General features: G+C 35.1%; 2 protein-coding genes across 2 annotated transcripts; one reads left to right on the top strand and one right to left on the bottom strand.

The window, feature by feature from the left end:
- Positions 1-24: 24 nt before the first annotated feature.
- LOC140749752 (cGMP-dependent 3',5'-cyclic phosphodiesterase) lies at positions 25-8,139 on the bottom strand. Its single transcript, XM_073082907.1, has 16 exons — positions 7,902-8,139; positions 7,594-7,710; positions 7,254-7,349; positions 6,212-6,348; positions 5,839-5,944; positions 5,238-5,378; positions 4,905-5,056; positions 4,332-4,557; positions 3,769-3,923; positions 2,576-2,734; positions 2,143-2,231; positions 1,701-1,890; positions 1,307-1,448; positions 969-1,114; positions 682-778; positions 25-352 (listed from the first exon to the last, which is right to left on the bottom strand). The coding sequence occupies exons 1-16, from the start codon at positions 8,019-8,021 to the stop codon at positions 218-220; spliced, it is 2,208 nt and encodes a 735-aa protein (XP_072939008.1). The 5' UTR covers positions 8,022-8,139; the 3' UTR covers positions 25-217.
- Positions 8,140-8,357: 218 nt separating this feature from the next.
- Positions 8,358-12,648, top strand: LOC140749400 (UBX domain-containing protein 1-B). The gene is made up of 6 exons (XM_073082430.1): positions 8,358-8,536; positions 8,607-8,982; positions 9,315-9,499; positions 10,524-10,703; positions 11,301-11,419; positions 11,825-12,648. Exons 1-6 carry the CDS (start codon positions 8,487-8,489, stop codon positions 11,872-11,874), a joined length of 960 nt encoding a protein of 319 aa, XP_072938531.1. The 5' UTR covers positions 8,358-8,486; the 3' UTR covers positions 11,875-12,648.
- The last annotated feature ends 227 nt before the right edge of the window (positions 12,649-12,875 follow it).

Genomic DNA, 12,875 nt, shown 5'->3' with positions numbered 1-12,875 from the left:
AAGTTGTAAAAAAAAACATTTATTATTTATAAATATTTATTCCATGACTTATAATTTACGACAAGACATTTCACATACAACTGCAATAATATCACATAAGTACAATAATAGCGATACTTTAAACACGATATAAAAACGAATAATTTATTCCGTCAAGAAACAATGTTAGTAAAAAATATTAAATAAATAATTAAAAAATAAATATTATTAATAATATCTAACCGTCTATGTGTTCGTCTGCCGCAGCCGCTTCGGCCTCCAACCGTTGTCGTTCCTTCTCCTTCAAGTTTTGTTCTATCAGATTATCTAGTTCTGGACTTAACAGTACTGATAAGCCAGCTGTTATTGGCACCTGTAATACCAATCAGATATTTTCGTCATAACTTGTCTGTATTTGTCTCACTCTTTAGCATGCCCTACAGTTCTAACAACTTGATTTTAACTTATTATTAGGTGTCGTTGGATTCATCTAAATTGTTGAAGTAACATGGGTTATTATTAAAGAGTTTGATTTCTAGTTTTTATAATAATTGCTTGTGTAAAAACAGTTAAAACATTTTTATATAGTGAAAATTACAATTTGTGACGAATCATTGCAGTTCATGACGACCAATTGCAATTTATGTCGAATATTTATAATTCAATTAAAAATGCAGTTTTATTAGTAACAGCTTAAAATACCTCTGCAAAAATTGGCTTCGCTGCATCCCATCTTTCAATGTGGCCCTCAATAATTTTCAAACACGAGGCCGCTTTTGGAATTATTCTTCCTAGTAAGCTATAATTAAAATAATTAAGATAACTAATTCATGTATGATTATTTAACGTAAATATTATTTTACACAATATCCAAAATAAATTAATTTCAGTAGAACAGCTTAAGTTCTAGTGAAATTAATTTATTTTGCTGTGAAATTAATTTATTTTACTTAAATTAATTACTTAAAATAAATTAAGGTGCAACATACTCAAATAATGGGAGGCAGGTCATATTAAGGAACTGTATCTCAAGATCGGGAATAAAGCATTTGTCTCGGTCCATGATGATCGGAGGTAATTCCCCACGGCTTTTCTCCAACTCGCCTTGCTTGAAGAATTCCGTCAATACTGACGCCTAAATGAAAAGTTAATAGTCAGAAGGGTAATCAATCAAAAATTCCATTGGGTATACGCAATTAATATTAAACGTAATGAAAACAAAATATAAATTATTTTTGGCAATTTCATTTCATTCTAAATAGTCAATTGTGTGTATTGCGTGACTTGTTCATGTTTAATTATAATCCATAATAAATGGAACACTTACAGCTGTTTTTTTCACACTGCCCCAGTCTTTGAGTTGATCGCTGAGGTCGGCTGCGTTCATTAACATCGATTGTAAAGCAGTCACGTGCACCCGATTACCTTTTTGGAAGTCCATTGCTACCATTTTAAACTCATTCATGTTTCTAAAACAAGTAATTTTGACACATAAATGTAATGTTTCTAACACATTTAAATATGTCCACCAGGGGTTACAGACTTTCAAAATTAATATCGCTTATCGCCATCGCTTTATAATGTAGTCGTGGTATCAAAAATATTGCGAATCAAATTATTGAATTTTAATCGTATTACATGTCTATTTCTTAAACTTTATCAAACAACTTATCAATCTGTTAAACGACTCGCATGTGCTAATAATAAAATATGAACCGTACTTGAAATAGTTAGCCAAATCGGTAGCCAGGATGTAATCCCGGAGCAACATGATGGCTCTATCGTAATCTCTTCTCGGCAACGCCTCTAGGATATCACAACCTTCAGTATTCAGTACACACATCGCTTGAGCGAGGTGGTGCCTCTCCATCACACTGCCTTCGCTTGAGTATAACGCTGCTAGTGTTGTTTCTGAATTGCATATACATATTTGAAATTAAAATTTATGTAGTAATTAAAGTTATTTTTAATATTTTGCTTAAATGTGAAACTGATAACGTTTTTACGAACAAAATTGATAACCATTTTATGGCAATCTTGTAAAATTGTAAAATGTGTATTATGAAAGTTGATATCGTGCAGACACGCGTGAAAAAACTGTTATTTTGGAAGAACCGATAGATGATAATGGCCGATAGATGATAATACAGAGTGGGTACTCACGTCCCGAAATCTGAAAGCTATTTGTTGTACCGCGATGATCCATATCATGCACCAAGCCCGCTATTAAGTACATTAGAGCTTGTAATTCACTGAAAATGAAAAAGAAATTAAAGCAATCATGACATAGTATCATAGTAATTTTATTAATAAGCGTATTAAAATATCAGTTTAGACATATTTTTTAAATTATAAATGGGAAATAGACAGTTGAAGATGTTCGAAGCTTTTCCGTACCACCCATAACTCTTATTTCTGCCTTATTATAGTAGTTTTAATCTGAGTTCCTATATAACTTACCGCGTGATATATATAACTTAAAACGCCTAGTTAATATTAAAGATTCAGCGTTATAGGACAACATACAACAAAAATCCTAAAATTCTAACGAAAAGTATACTAAGACAATATTTAACAAAGTTAAAAAGTGACTAACGTAAAATAGCCCTGCGCAACGAGCTTATAGTTGATGATGGCAGCGAAGGCCCACTGCGCCACGCTGAAGGCGTGCGGCCAGGCGTGGTAGGGCACGTCGCGGTAGCCCTTCTTCACGTGCAGCACGAAGCGCGCCAGCTTCTGCTTCTTTATGCTGAACCTGCGGACGTACTTTTTTTATAATATAGGAGTAGCAGACGAGCACGCAGTCCACCTGATGGTAAGTGGCTTCTGCCGCCCGTGGACATCTTCAATCGACCCCAGATAGGATTAGATATTCCTACCCGAGGTCGGCCACAGATGCGCCGCTACTCCTGAGGACTAAGCTGGAACGCCTCGGAAAAGTCTGTCTCCCTTCCCACACCCTTCAAACCGGAACACAGCAGCGCCTAACACTGCTGTTAGTAGGTAGAAGTACATCATCAACATCCATTACTGTCCCACTGGCTGGATAAAGATCTCCACTCAGAATGAAAAGGATTTGTCCACCGCAATGGACGAGATCTCTTAGATATGCAGAAATGCACACGAAGCGGGCCAACTTCTGCTTCTTTATGCAGAATCTGCGGACATACATCATCATCCTTTACTGTCCCACTACTGGATACTGATCTCCACTCAGAATGAGAAGGATTTGTCCACCGCGCTGGACGAGATCTCTTAGATATGCAAATATGCATACGAAGCGGGCCAGCTTCTGCTTCTTTATACAGAATCTACGACCATACATCATCATCCATTACTGTCCCACTGCTGGATCTCCTCCTGGACAGATCTACACTCAAAATGAAAAGGACTTGTCCACCGCGGTAGACGAGATCTCTTAGATATGCAGACATGCACACAATGTTTTCCTTCAATTTTAAAGCAAGTAAAACAATTAATTTCTAACAAATCGCACACAACTTCGAAAAATCAGACCGTAACGTCATCTGAGGCTTTCCGTTTTGTATTCTAGTCATTATTTAATTACTAGAGTAGATTATTTTTATTCGTACTTGATGATTACTTACGGAGTGTTTTTATTTCCCCTCCGCGGTCATGTAATTGCGGTAGAACGTATAAAAATGTTGGTTGCTTACCATCTGAGCAGAAATAACAAACATTTTCCCCGCAGTGGAAATAAATCACGGTGAAAATTCAGAATGTATTCAGTCATCAACGCTGAAATGTAAAAATATGAAATTTAAGAACCTCTTATCAAATCCGAGTTCGGAAAACATTTTCAAAACATAACATGGCAATTCTCGCAGTGGCAGAGCTCGGAGGTTGAAATGCAAACTGCACAGATGCGGATGATTATGATATCCAGTACAATCCAAGAGACGAGACACTTCCGAATCTCCCACCTAAAAAATAAAATCAAATCATCATTGTCTTCTGCCTAATGCAAAACTATTATAATCTAATGTTTTGAAGTTCGGCTTTTCACACTTTAGTCCATAATACCATGTACGACAATGATTTATCCAAGTTGTGCGAATTAGAAATAAATTTTGTCAATTACTTTAACGGTCACGCAAAACATTCAAACGTTCCGAATGATACTGTGGCGAACTCCCACTACTCGTCAAGATATGGTGCTACGAGTATTCTGAATCACGCTATCGAAGTTTTCTAAATATCTAGCATATATATAAGAGCTTCGAACTGAGACTGTTGGAGTACGGCCGCTCCCCGGGCATGATCAGCTAACCTAGTGGGAGATCTCCCTTTGCCAAAATACCAATTTATTTTCAATTTTCATTACAACTAACCTTCATATGATACATAACAAGTTCATTAGCGAGAGCGTTCCTGATGTGCGCCTCCTGTATCTTCTGATACACAACTGAGTGCATAATGCAGACTCCGCAGTAAATGCTAAACGCTAAAGCCATTTCCTCGTCCATAGCGTCGAAATATGGGTCTCCAATCTTATTTATCAAGAGACCCACTCCGATTATGCCGGTTTGTTCACGTATTGGAAAGCATAAGAGTGATCTGTAATTTTGGGATCGTTTTAAAGCTTCGCCAGGCAATTCTAAACTATAAAAATACTTAGCTCACACTGCACCTTTGTTCGTGAGGATAGAATAAGTTAAGTGGTCAGAATATCGCCAGTTAAAGTAAAATTTACCAAAAACTACTTCTTAAAAAAACATATTGAGTAGCAGCATTGGTCAATGGGTATTGGAGCTTTCGGAATCACTAAACATTTTTTAGATCTTGTTAACTACGTACCTAGGTCAAATTATAAAGCATCTCTCAATATCGTTGTATATCACATTTATTAATCTAAGTTAAATTCAACTTAAATGCACCAAATCAAAGAAAATAATACAACAAACTTGCAATCCACTCCCGGATAGCAATCAATATCCGGATGGTAAGCCGGGTGGTCCTTGACCGACTTGGCGTTGACCAGGGTACCGGTGCTTATCACTTGCCCGGTAATCCCCAAGTTCATTGGAAATCGACGTTCTACTGTATCTTTTTCGTCCTATAAAAATAAGATTGCTTTTTAAGCTTTACTATTTGTATTATTTTCATGAGAATATCTATCTATTGATATAAACGTATAATTTGTTTCAATAAAAACATGAGTTAATCTAAAAGTCTACGTTAAAGACATTATATTGAAAAATAAATAGAAATATGTACAATATAATGAAATATCTAACAGTAGTTTTCCCCGGATTGTATATAAGGTCGACCAACTCCATGGTGTCGAGGTCGACGAGCATCACCGAACAATATTCTGCTTTCGTCAACTGCTTGGCTTGTCCCATCGCTATGCGTAGAAGAGTACTCAAAGACGCCACCTTAGGAGAAATTAAGAATTTGGCATAGTTATTGAAAGTTTTGAAGGTAGTAAAACCCTTTGTGGTTCGACTCTGACGGCACCACCGCTACACTTATTTCTGCCTCATAACAGCAGTGTTAAACGCTGCTTTGAAGGGTAAGAGAAACGTACTTTTCCGAGGCGTTCCAGCTTTGTTCTCATGTGTAGCGGCGCATCTGTGGCCGACCTCAGGTAGGAATATATAATCCTACCTGGGGTTGATTACTGATGTTCATGGGCGGCAGTAGTCACTTACCATTAGGTGGACTACATGCTCGTCTGCTACTCCTATATTATAAAAAAGCTAGAATCCCTAGGAATTGTAGGATTTTCTATTCTAGAATAGAGTTAATTTTTTGCAGATAGTAATGCATTGCATAATGTTGTGACTACGTAAGGGCTCATTATTCATTTTGTTAAACTTATCCATGTATACTCACTTGACTAAAAAGCCTCCGCGCTACACGTAGCAGTTGTTGACATTTTTGTTTCAATGTACATTCATATTCCAAAGCTACCGTTTTCTTCAGGACTGGCCAACAAAACCTAAATTCGAGAATATATAAATATTTTACCTTTAATTAAGTTTTCAATCGTAACAAAACGAATATATACGTGAATATTACCAAAATAGTATACGACAAATAAATAGGTAGAAGTGAAAATCAATTAAATAAAGCACAATATGCTTAATTAATTATTACAAAAACAAAAAGAAACGATTTGATGAGCGCAAGAACGCCAGTTACCTTCCTACTTTTATTATACAATCATGTCGGTTCTATAAAAATACTCTACTGGAACTATACGTACAAGAAACACTCATGGCATATAAATCCAACAGTCTCCTCCAATACTTTAGGTGCAACCACACAAACAATAACTGAAAACGGTTTATCGGCTACGGGAAATAAGAGGATACGCTTCTTCGGGTTATCTTTTCCGATAAGCTGAAATAATATATGTTGTTCAGTTGTCACTTATTCACTTCAACTTTTTTCGAATTTATAACTACTTTATCTTAATTTTAATCAACCCATTACTGTCCCACTGCTAGGCACAGGTCTCCTCTCGGAATGAGAAGGATTAGGCCATAGCCCACCGCGCTGGTCAAGTGCGTATTGGTAGACTTCACATACCTTTGAGATTTTTTTATATAAATCTCTCAGGTATGCAGGTTTCCTCACGATGTTTTCCTTCGCCGTTTAAGCTAGTGATAATTAATTTCTAATACGCACATAATTTTTGAGAATCAGAGGTGCGTGCCTGATATTTGAACCTCGGACCCCTCCATCGAGAGGCAGAGTTTCTTAACCACAAGGCTATCACTGCTACTTACTTTATAACTACTACTACTACTTTATAACTACTGCGGATTAGGATTTGCTAATTTGGGAAGCTCATTCGAATAAAGGGAGGAAGAGCGAAAGAATACAGACAATAACTCCAGAAGGATGAATCGTTACAACATGAACCATTATACCGACCTATTAAAAAACTAAACTAAAACGCTTTCTACACTCACAGCCCCACACTGGGATTCCCTGTATCGTGGGTGCCATGGACACACACAGAGACAAATACACAAACACCCAGACCCAGAAATCTAAATTCATCATTTAGAAATCTGTCTGGCCGGGGATCGAACCCGGGACCCTTTGCGTGTCAGAGCGGCATGGTGACCGCTCCGCCACGCGGATCGTCAATTCAATCGGACGCGGAGCGGACCGCGGCGTATTTTAATCATTCTCTAATTAATAAACTAATTAAGTTAATAAATAAAAATAGTTGTCCAGTACTAGGTATTGAATTGAGGAAACTATATTTCTCATAAAATTGAAGAAGCTCAACTCACAGGAGTAACTATTGCTTGGAAATCCGCGCCAAAATGGCATAATATATCCGTTTGCTCCACAGTAGACTTTAGTATTTCGCTAAGTTTGTGAGTCATCTGTAACAAATTTAACCAATACAGCATTACATCTTCATCTACACTAGTATTATAAAGAGGAAAACTTTGTTTGTTTGTTTGGTTGTATGAAAGCTACATTATCTACGAGTAACATAGGCTGAAATATATTAGATAAATTAATGTTGAGGCGGTATAAAGTTCGCCGGGTCAGCTAGTTAACCATAATGATAAACATGATATTGAAAATGATAGATCAATGGTATTGAAATTATAAGAACCGTACGCAAATTTTCAATTTTCGCGGCATGGGAGTTTGTCCGACCGCTTCTATGAAAGCTTCGTTTCCGACACCGTGAACTACGATCAATAAAACAGTTTCGGCTTCGCATTCTTCACATAGCTGTAAAATGTTGTTCTAAGTTATTTTTTTTTTTAGTTATGACCCTGTAAATAACTAAAATGCAAAAATTCGTCATTCGTCACTTGAACGATGACATTTTGTAATTTGTAAAATAATATCTACAACGTTGTATTTTTCTACTAAGTTAACAACCATATATTGTAAATTAAAATTAAAATTTAAATTAATACATAAGTGTTTATTTTCATTTGTATATGAGCACAACTTTCGTCACTGAGACTCATGACTAAATCTAGTATTTTTCCAGGATCGCTATGTTGAATGCTTTTTCGCCTTCGTAATGTAGACATTTTAATTGTTAATACGTCCAATATTTTTATTAAATCCACGTTCTGTGGTAAACTGATTGAATTAATATATTTGAAAAAACGACGGTTGACTAAATTATTGGCTTCCTCCAAGATTTACAACATTGACAGATAACATACGACAAAAAGCCGGTTTTTTTACCGAAGTTTGGCGAAAAATAAATTCAATTCTAATTTCAATAGTAATAATTATTAAAGTAAAAATACTGTATTTTGTACTGCAAATTAAATGCTATATTATTTGATTATTTATTAAAATATGACATATATATATACTGTAAACTGTAAACACCACAACTTTTGTTTTTTATCTGTGGCTGCCAGTGTCAAATTAAACGCTCAAAATCACATAAAAACTAAAAAACAGCTGATGAGTGATGAAGTCACTTTTATATATTCCAATAAACTATAATTTATTGCAATAAATATATAAAAAATAACTATACAATGGCTGAAATACAAACATTGATCGAAATGGGTTTCCCGAAGGAGAGGGCGTAAGTATTCTGTCAAATTATGCATTGTTTGGATTGAACTATAGGTTATAATTATTGTTATCGGTTTCAGTGAAAAAGCGTTGGCTGTTACGAATTACAAGGGTGTGGAGCCGGCGATGGAGTGGTTGTTGGCGCACGCCGACGACCCACAGATGGAGGTCGGTCACACCATCGCTGGCAGTTCATCTGCGGCAGCTGAAGTAGCTACGACCACAGAAACGGAGGCGGAGGCGGCAGAAGCGAAGTCGCTGAAGTGCGATGAGTGCGGGAAACTGTTTAAAAACCAGGACGAGATGGAGTTCCATGCGGCCAAGACGAACCACAGCAGCTTCTCTGAGTCCACTGAAGAAAAGAAGCCATTAACTGAAGAAGAAAAGAAAGCGCAATTGGCGCTGCTCGAAGAAAGAATGAAACAGAAGAGAAAAGAGCGAGAGGAGAGAGAAAAGGTCAGTATATTGTTAATTGAAGAGTTAGATAATGTAAATTGATTTTGATGATATGTTGAAATAAAAAAGCAGTGATAGCCTAGTCTGAAATGTGGCTTCTCAATAGGGTGATAATTTGATGTTTATTGATTTTTATATTGTTTGATTTGAAACTTAACTTAATTGTAACCTGCTTACATTTTTATTGAATTTATTTTAATTTTGTAATATTATGTTGATCATGTTTATTTAACTAATGTATAAACCAAGTAATTATTCAACACTGAGTCGAGTTGACAGTACTTAAGTATGTTTTAATGTGTTAAAAATAACAGAGTAAATTACATTTTCAGGCAGAAGCATTGGAACGGGAGCGCCTTCGTATCAAATCTGGCAAGGACATGCAGGATGCTCGATTGCGTCTCCAAGAGCAGGAGATGCAGAAGCTGGTTGAGCAAAGACGGAGGGAGAAGATTGAGGACCAGAAGGCTAGGGAGAGGGTCAGGGCACAGATTGAGGCAGACAAACAAGCTAGGAAGTGAGTTAAAGTCCTGATAAGAATTTAGAAATATATGCAGTGAGCCTAGTACTTAAGAAACTCAGCGTCTTGATCGAGGGTCCAAGATTCAAATCCCAAGACTGCACCTCTGATTATTGCAAAGTTATCTATGTTTTAGAAATTAATTATTACTTGCTTAAATGGTAAAGGAAAAAAATCGTGATCTGTGAGACTTATATAAAAAAAAACTCAAAGGTATGTGAAGTCTTCCAATACACACTTGGCCAGCGCAGTGGCCTATAAATAATAAATAATAATAATAATAAATAATAGTGATGGTTTGATGATTGTAATGAAAAAGAGTTTTATGTTATTGAGTCTCTTTTGCCATTTTTTCTCCATGAACAGAACACTACAACGCAGTGATAGTATATTGATGTTCAATAAAAAATCTGTAATGAATCTACTCAAGATTTTATATTTTCATTTTTTATTTTTTGTTATCTTTAAAAATATGTATATGTAGATGTTATGGGTCAGTAATATAGGTCATATAACAAACATTTACATTACTTTATAATTTAGTCATTACTACTAATTATATAATTATGTCATGATTTATTTTCTAAAGTCATGTGCCTGTTGCACAATATTAAATCATAAAAACGAATTTCATCTCAGTTCACTTTCATCCAAATCTTAAAATATACTTTTGATATATTTTCTAAATGCCCCAATGCAATATTTTTTTTAATTTCCGATAAAATTTTCATTACTTTATAATTTCACCCTTCTTATCCATCTATAAATCTAAACTTTAACTCTGCATCATAAAGTTGTCTGACAGAAATCGCCATTTACCGTTTATTATTGCCTTTTTTTTTTATTTAAATTACATTATACATGTTTTCTGTGTACAACAAAGTAGATATATTAGTTATCAAGCCGGCGATGCATTGGCGACTCCTCTGATATTGCAAATGTCATTAGGCCACAGTGACAGCTCTCCATCAGGTAGACGGTTTGCCTTATTGTTAGGTTAAATATAAAAAAAAACTTTCAGACTAGCAGCCTCTGGTCAAAAACCGCCAACTCCTGAACCAGTGGCAGCGCCTGTACCCCAGCCGTCTGCCACGTCTGCGCCAAAGGTTTCTTACGACCAGGCTCGCATACAACTCCGACTACCGGACGGCAAGTCTCTCACTCACACCTTCGGAGCTAAGGAGCAGTTGGCTGCAGTCAGGTAGGTCACTACATAATTAATCTATAATGAGAATGAGAATAATAATTTGTCTATTCCTTATCCAAGAGGAAACGAGACGTCGAAACTAGTGTCGTCTCTTTCACAACACGGTCTTGATTGTGTTCAGTCCTACACAGTTGATCAAACTTAAACTCTTACTCATTTTTCGCTTAACCATTGTATAAAACCAACTGAAATTGCCATAATTTGCTTAATAAAGTAATAATTTCGACCGACATCATCCAAAACGGCTTATTGTAATATTGTAAAAACAATCTTACTTAAATGAGGTCGTGGTTAGAAATGTCAATGTATGATTAAAATAATATTGTTTTAAGAGATGGTAGTATCCAGGGTGGTCAAATCTAAACTTAAACGGTAATTGGAAAAATGCTCCAAATTAAATTAAAACTGCCTATCAAAAGTCTATATATGAATTGAGCTAGAAAAAACTCCCCTGTATTGTTTTATAAATTCAACCTGTGAGCTATCAGAAGTTGCAGTTTAGTGATACTATGAATACAATACAATATCAAAACATACAATACATACAATATCAATCTATTTTGATATAAAAAATAAAATTATTTATTCCAGATTGTTCTTAGAAATGAATAGCCAAGAGTTTGGTCAGCATCCAAACATCAAGCTGATGACTACCTTTCCCAAGAAAATATTCACCAGCGACGATTATGATAAACCTTTGGAATCATTAGGTAAAGTATTTAATATTTATATTTTCTTTTTTTATTTTATCCTAGATTCCCTAAATATTATTCACAAAAAGGTGTTAAGAAGAAATTGTTATGAAATGGGCACACATGGGTTAACATTTTGTTATTATCTTTTATATTCTTTATAATAGATTATTATTGTAAATATGACTAATTTTATCTAATGAAATTAAATGTTTATAACTTGACTATGACACTAGCTATAGGTTTCTTGAATTAATATCGAGCTCATATTGTGGAAACATCAGGTGAATTGGCCACGTTTAGCCACGAAGTTTTTTTTTTTATATAAAGATATACTGATACAATTTTAGGGTTTTTTGCGGCGTTTATATAGATCGCAGTCATACTGCTTCTAATTTTATTATATTTTTGGTTTGGTTTCAGGACTGGTGCCTTCAGCAGTAATCATGGTATCGAAGGGGCAGGCAATATGATGTGCAAATCTCACAAATATTAGGGTAATAAGGTGTATGTTTGTTCGAGTGTTATGACACAAATGGTGATCTATGCTACAATGCCATAGACTATAGATTTTTCTGGGTTTTGGACATTTGTGCAAAACTGTTTCAGTTCTTAAATATATATAAGGTACTACCAACTGCTTATTCATTTTTATTAGTAAGTGTATTACATATTAAAATTCCATTTAATAGCATAAGACTTTAGGACTTTATTCTACATAGTATATGACTTTAGGACAGGAATATAGAGTCCACAATAAATAATAAATGTTAAAATTCTAAGAAAAAAACACCGGCTTCTAAGGTACTTTTGCGAAAACTAAATTTAATATAAGTACATATAATAGCTCTTCCTTTGCACGGGTAATGCATTTGAAATTTGAAAAAAAAAATCAACATGTACATCATTGTTACCTACTTAATAATACAAATTTATGGGTGCGTGCTTTATTGCAAAAAACGCAAAATACATTTTTTACCGCAGAGGTGCTTCCTGCTTCCATGTTGGATGTTATCAAGACTGTTTTTAAAAGTTGACACTTTCATACAATTTTCGATCATATACTATTAAAATATTAATTTTCCATAATAATTAATCTAAGTGACATTAGGTTGTGACTTTGCTTCCTTATTTTAGTCACGAGCAAATGTTTGATGTCAGATAATGATTGTATTCTAAAATCTTGGTAATTCTTCAAGATCGATAAAACCCTTTGTGTAATAAACTTGAGTTAATGGTGTTTTTAACCGTGTTTTTTTTTGTACCAGCAATATTACTGAATCCCCTGATACTATAATATTATTTTATAATTTTGGTAGCAGAGCATGCAGTCCACCAGATGGCAAGTGGCTACTGTTGTCTATGTCATGCCCTGAATCATTTGTAATCGACTTCAGATAACATTAGATTGTTACCCCTGAGGAGTAAGTTGGAATACCTCACCCGGTTAAAATTGAACATAAGAGCACTTCAG

The sequence above is a fragment of the Epargyreus clarus genome, unplaced genomic scaffold, assembly GCF_041222505.1.
Source record: "Epargyreus clarus isolate Ecla_fem2 unplaced genomic scaffold, WU_Ecla_fem_2.2 ptg000018l, whole genome shotgun sequence".
Taxonomy (NCBI): domain Eukaryota; kingdom Metazoa; phylum Arthropoda; class Insecta; order Lepidoptera; family Hesperiidae; genus Epargyreus; species Epargyreus clarus.
Note: the sequence above shows the minus strand (reverse complement) of the source record. Positions and strands in the feature narration are given on the sequence as shown.

Excerpts from the sequence above, each read along its gene's own strand:
- LOC140749752 (XM_073082907.1), bottom strand. The coding sequence starts at position 8,021 with ATGTCTACATTACGAAGGCGAAAAAGCATTCAACATAGCGATCCTGGA. Across the intron at positions 4,558-4,904 it reads TATCCGGGAGTGGATTGCAA|ATCACTCTTATGCTTTCCAA; the intron begins GTTTGTTGTATT and ends CCAAAATTACAG. Across the intron at positions 3,924-4,331 it reads TTGTTATGTATCATATGAAG|GTGGGAGATTCGGAAGTGTC; the intron begins GTTAGTTGTAAT and ends TTTATTTTTTAG.
- LOC140749400 (XM_073082430.1), top strand. The coding sequence starts at position 8,487 with ATGGCTGAAATACAAACATTGATCGAAATGGGTTTCCCGAAGGAGAGG. Across the intron at positions 8,537-8,606 it reads GGTTTCCCGAAGGAGAGGGC|TGAAAAAGCGTTGGCTGTTA; the intron begins GTAAGTATTCTG and ends TATCGGTTTCAG. Across the intron at positions 11,420-11,824 it reads TAAACCTTTGGAATCATTAG|GACTGGTGCCTTCAGCAGTA; the intron begins GTAAAGTATTTA and ends GTTTGGTTTCAG.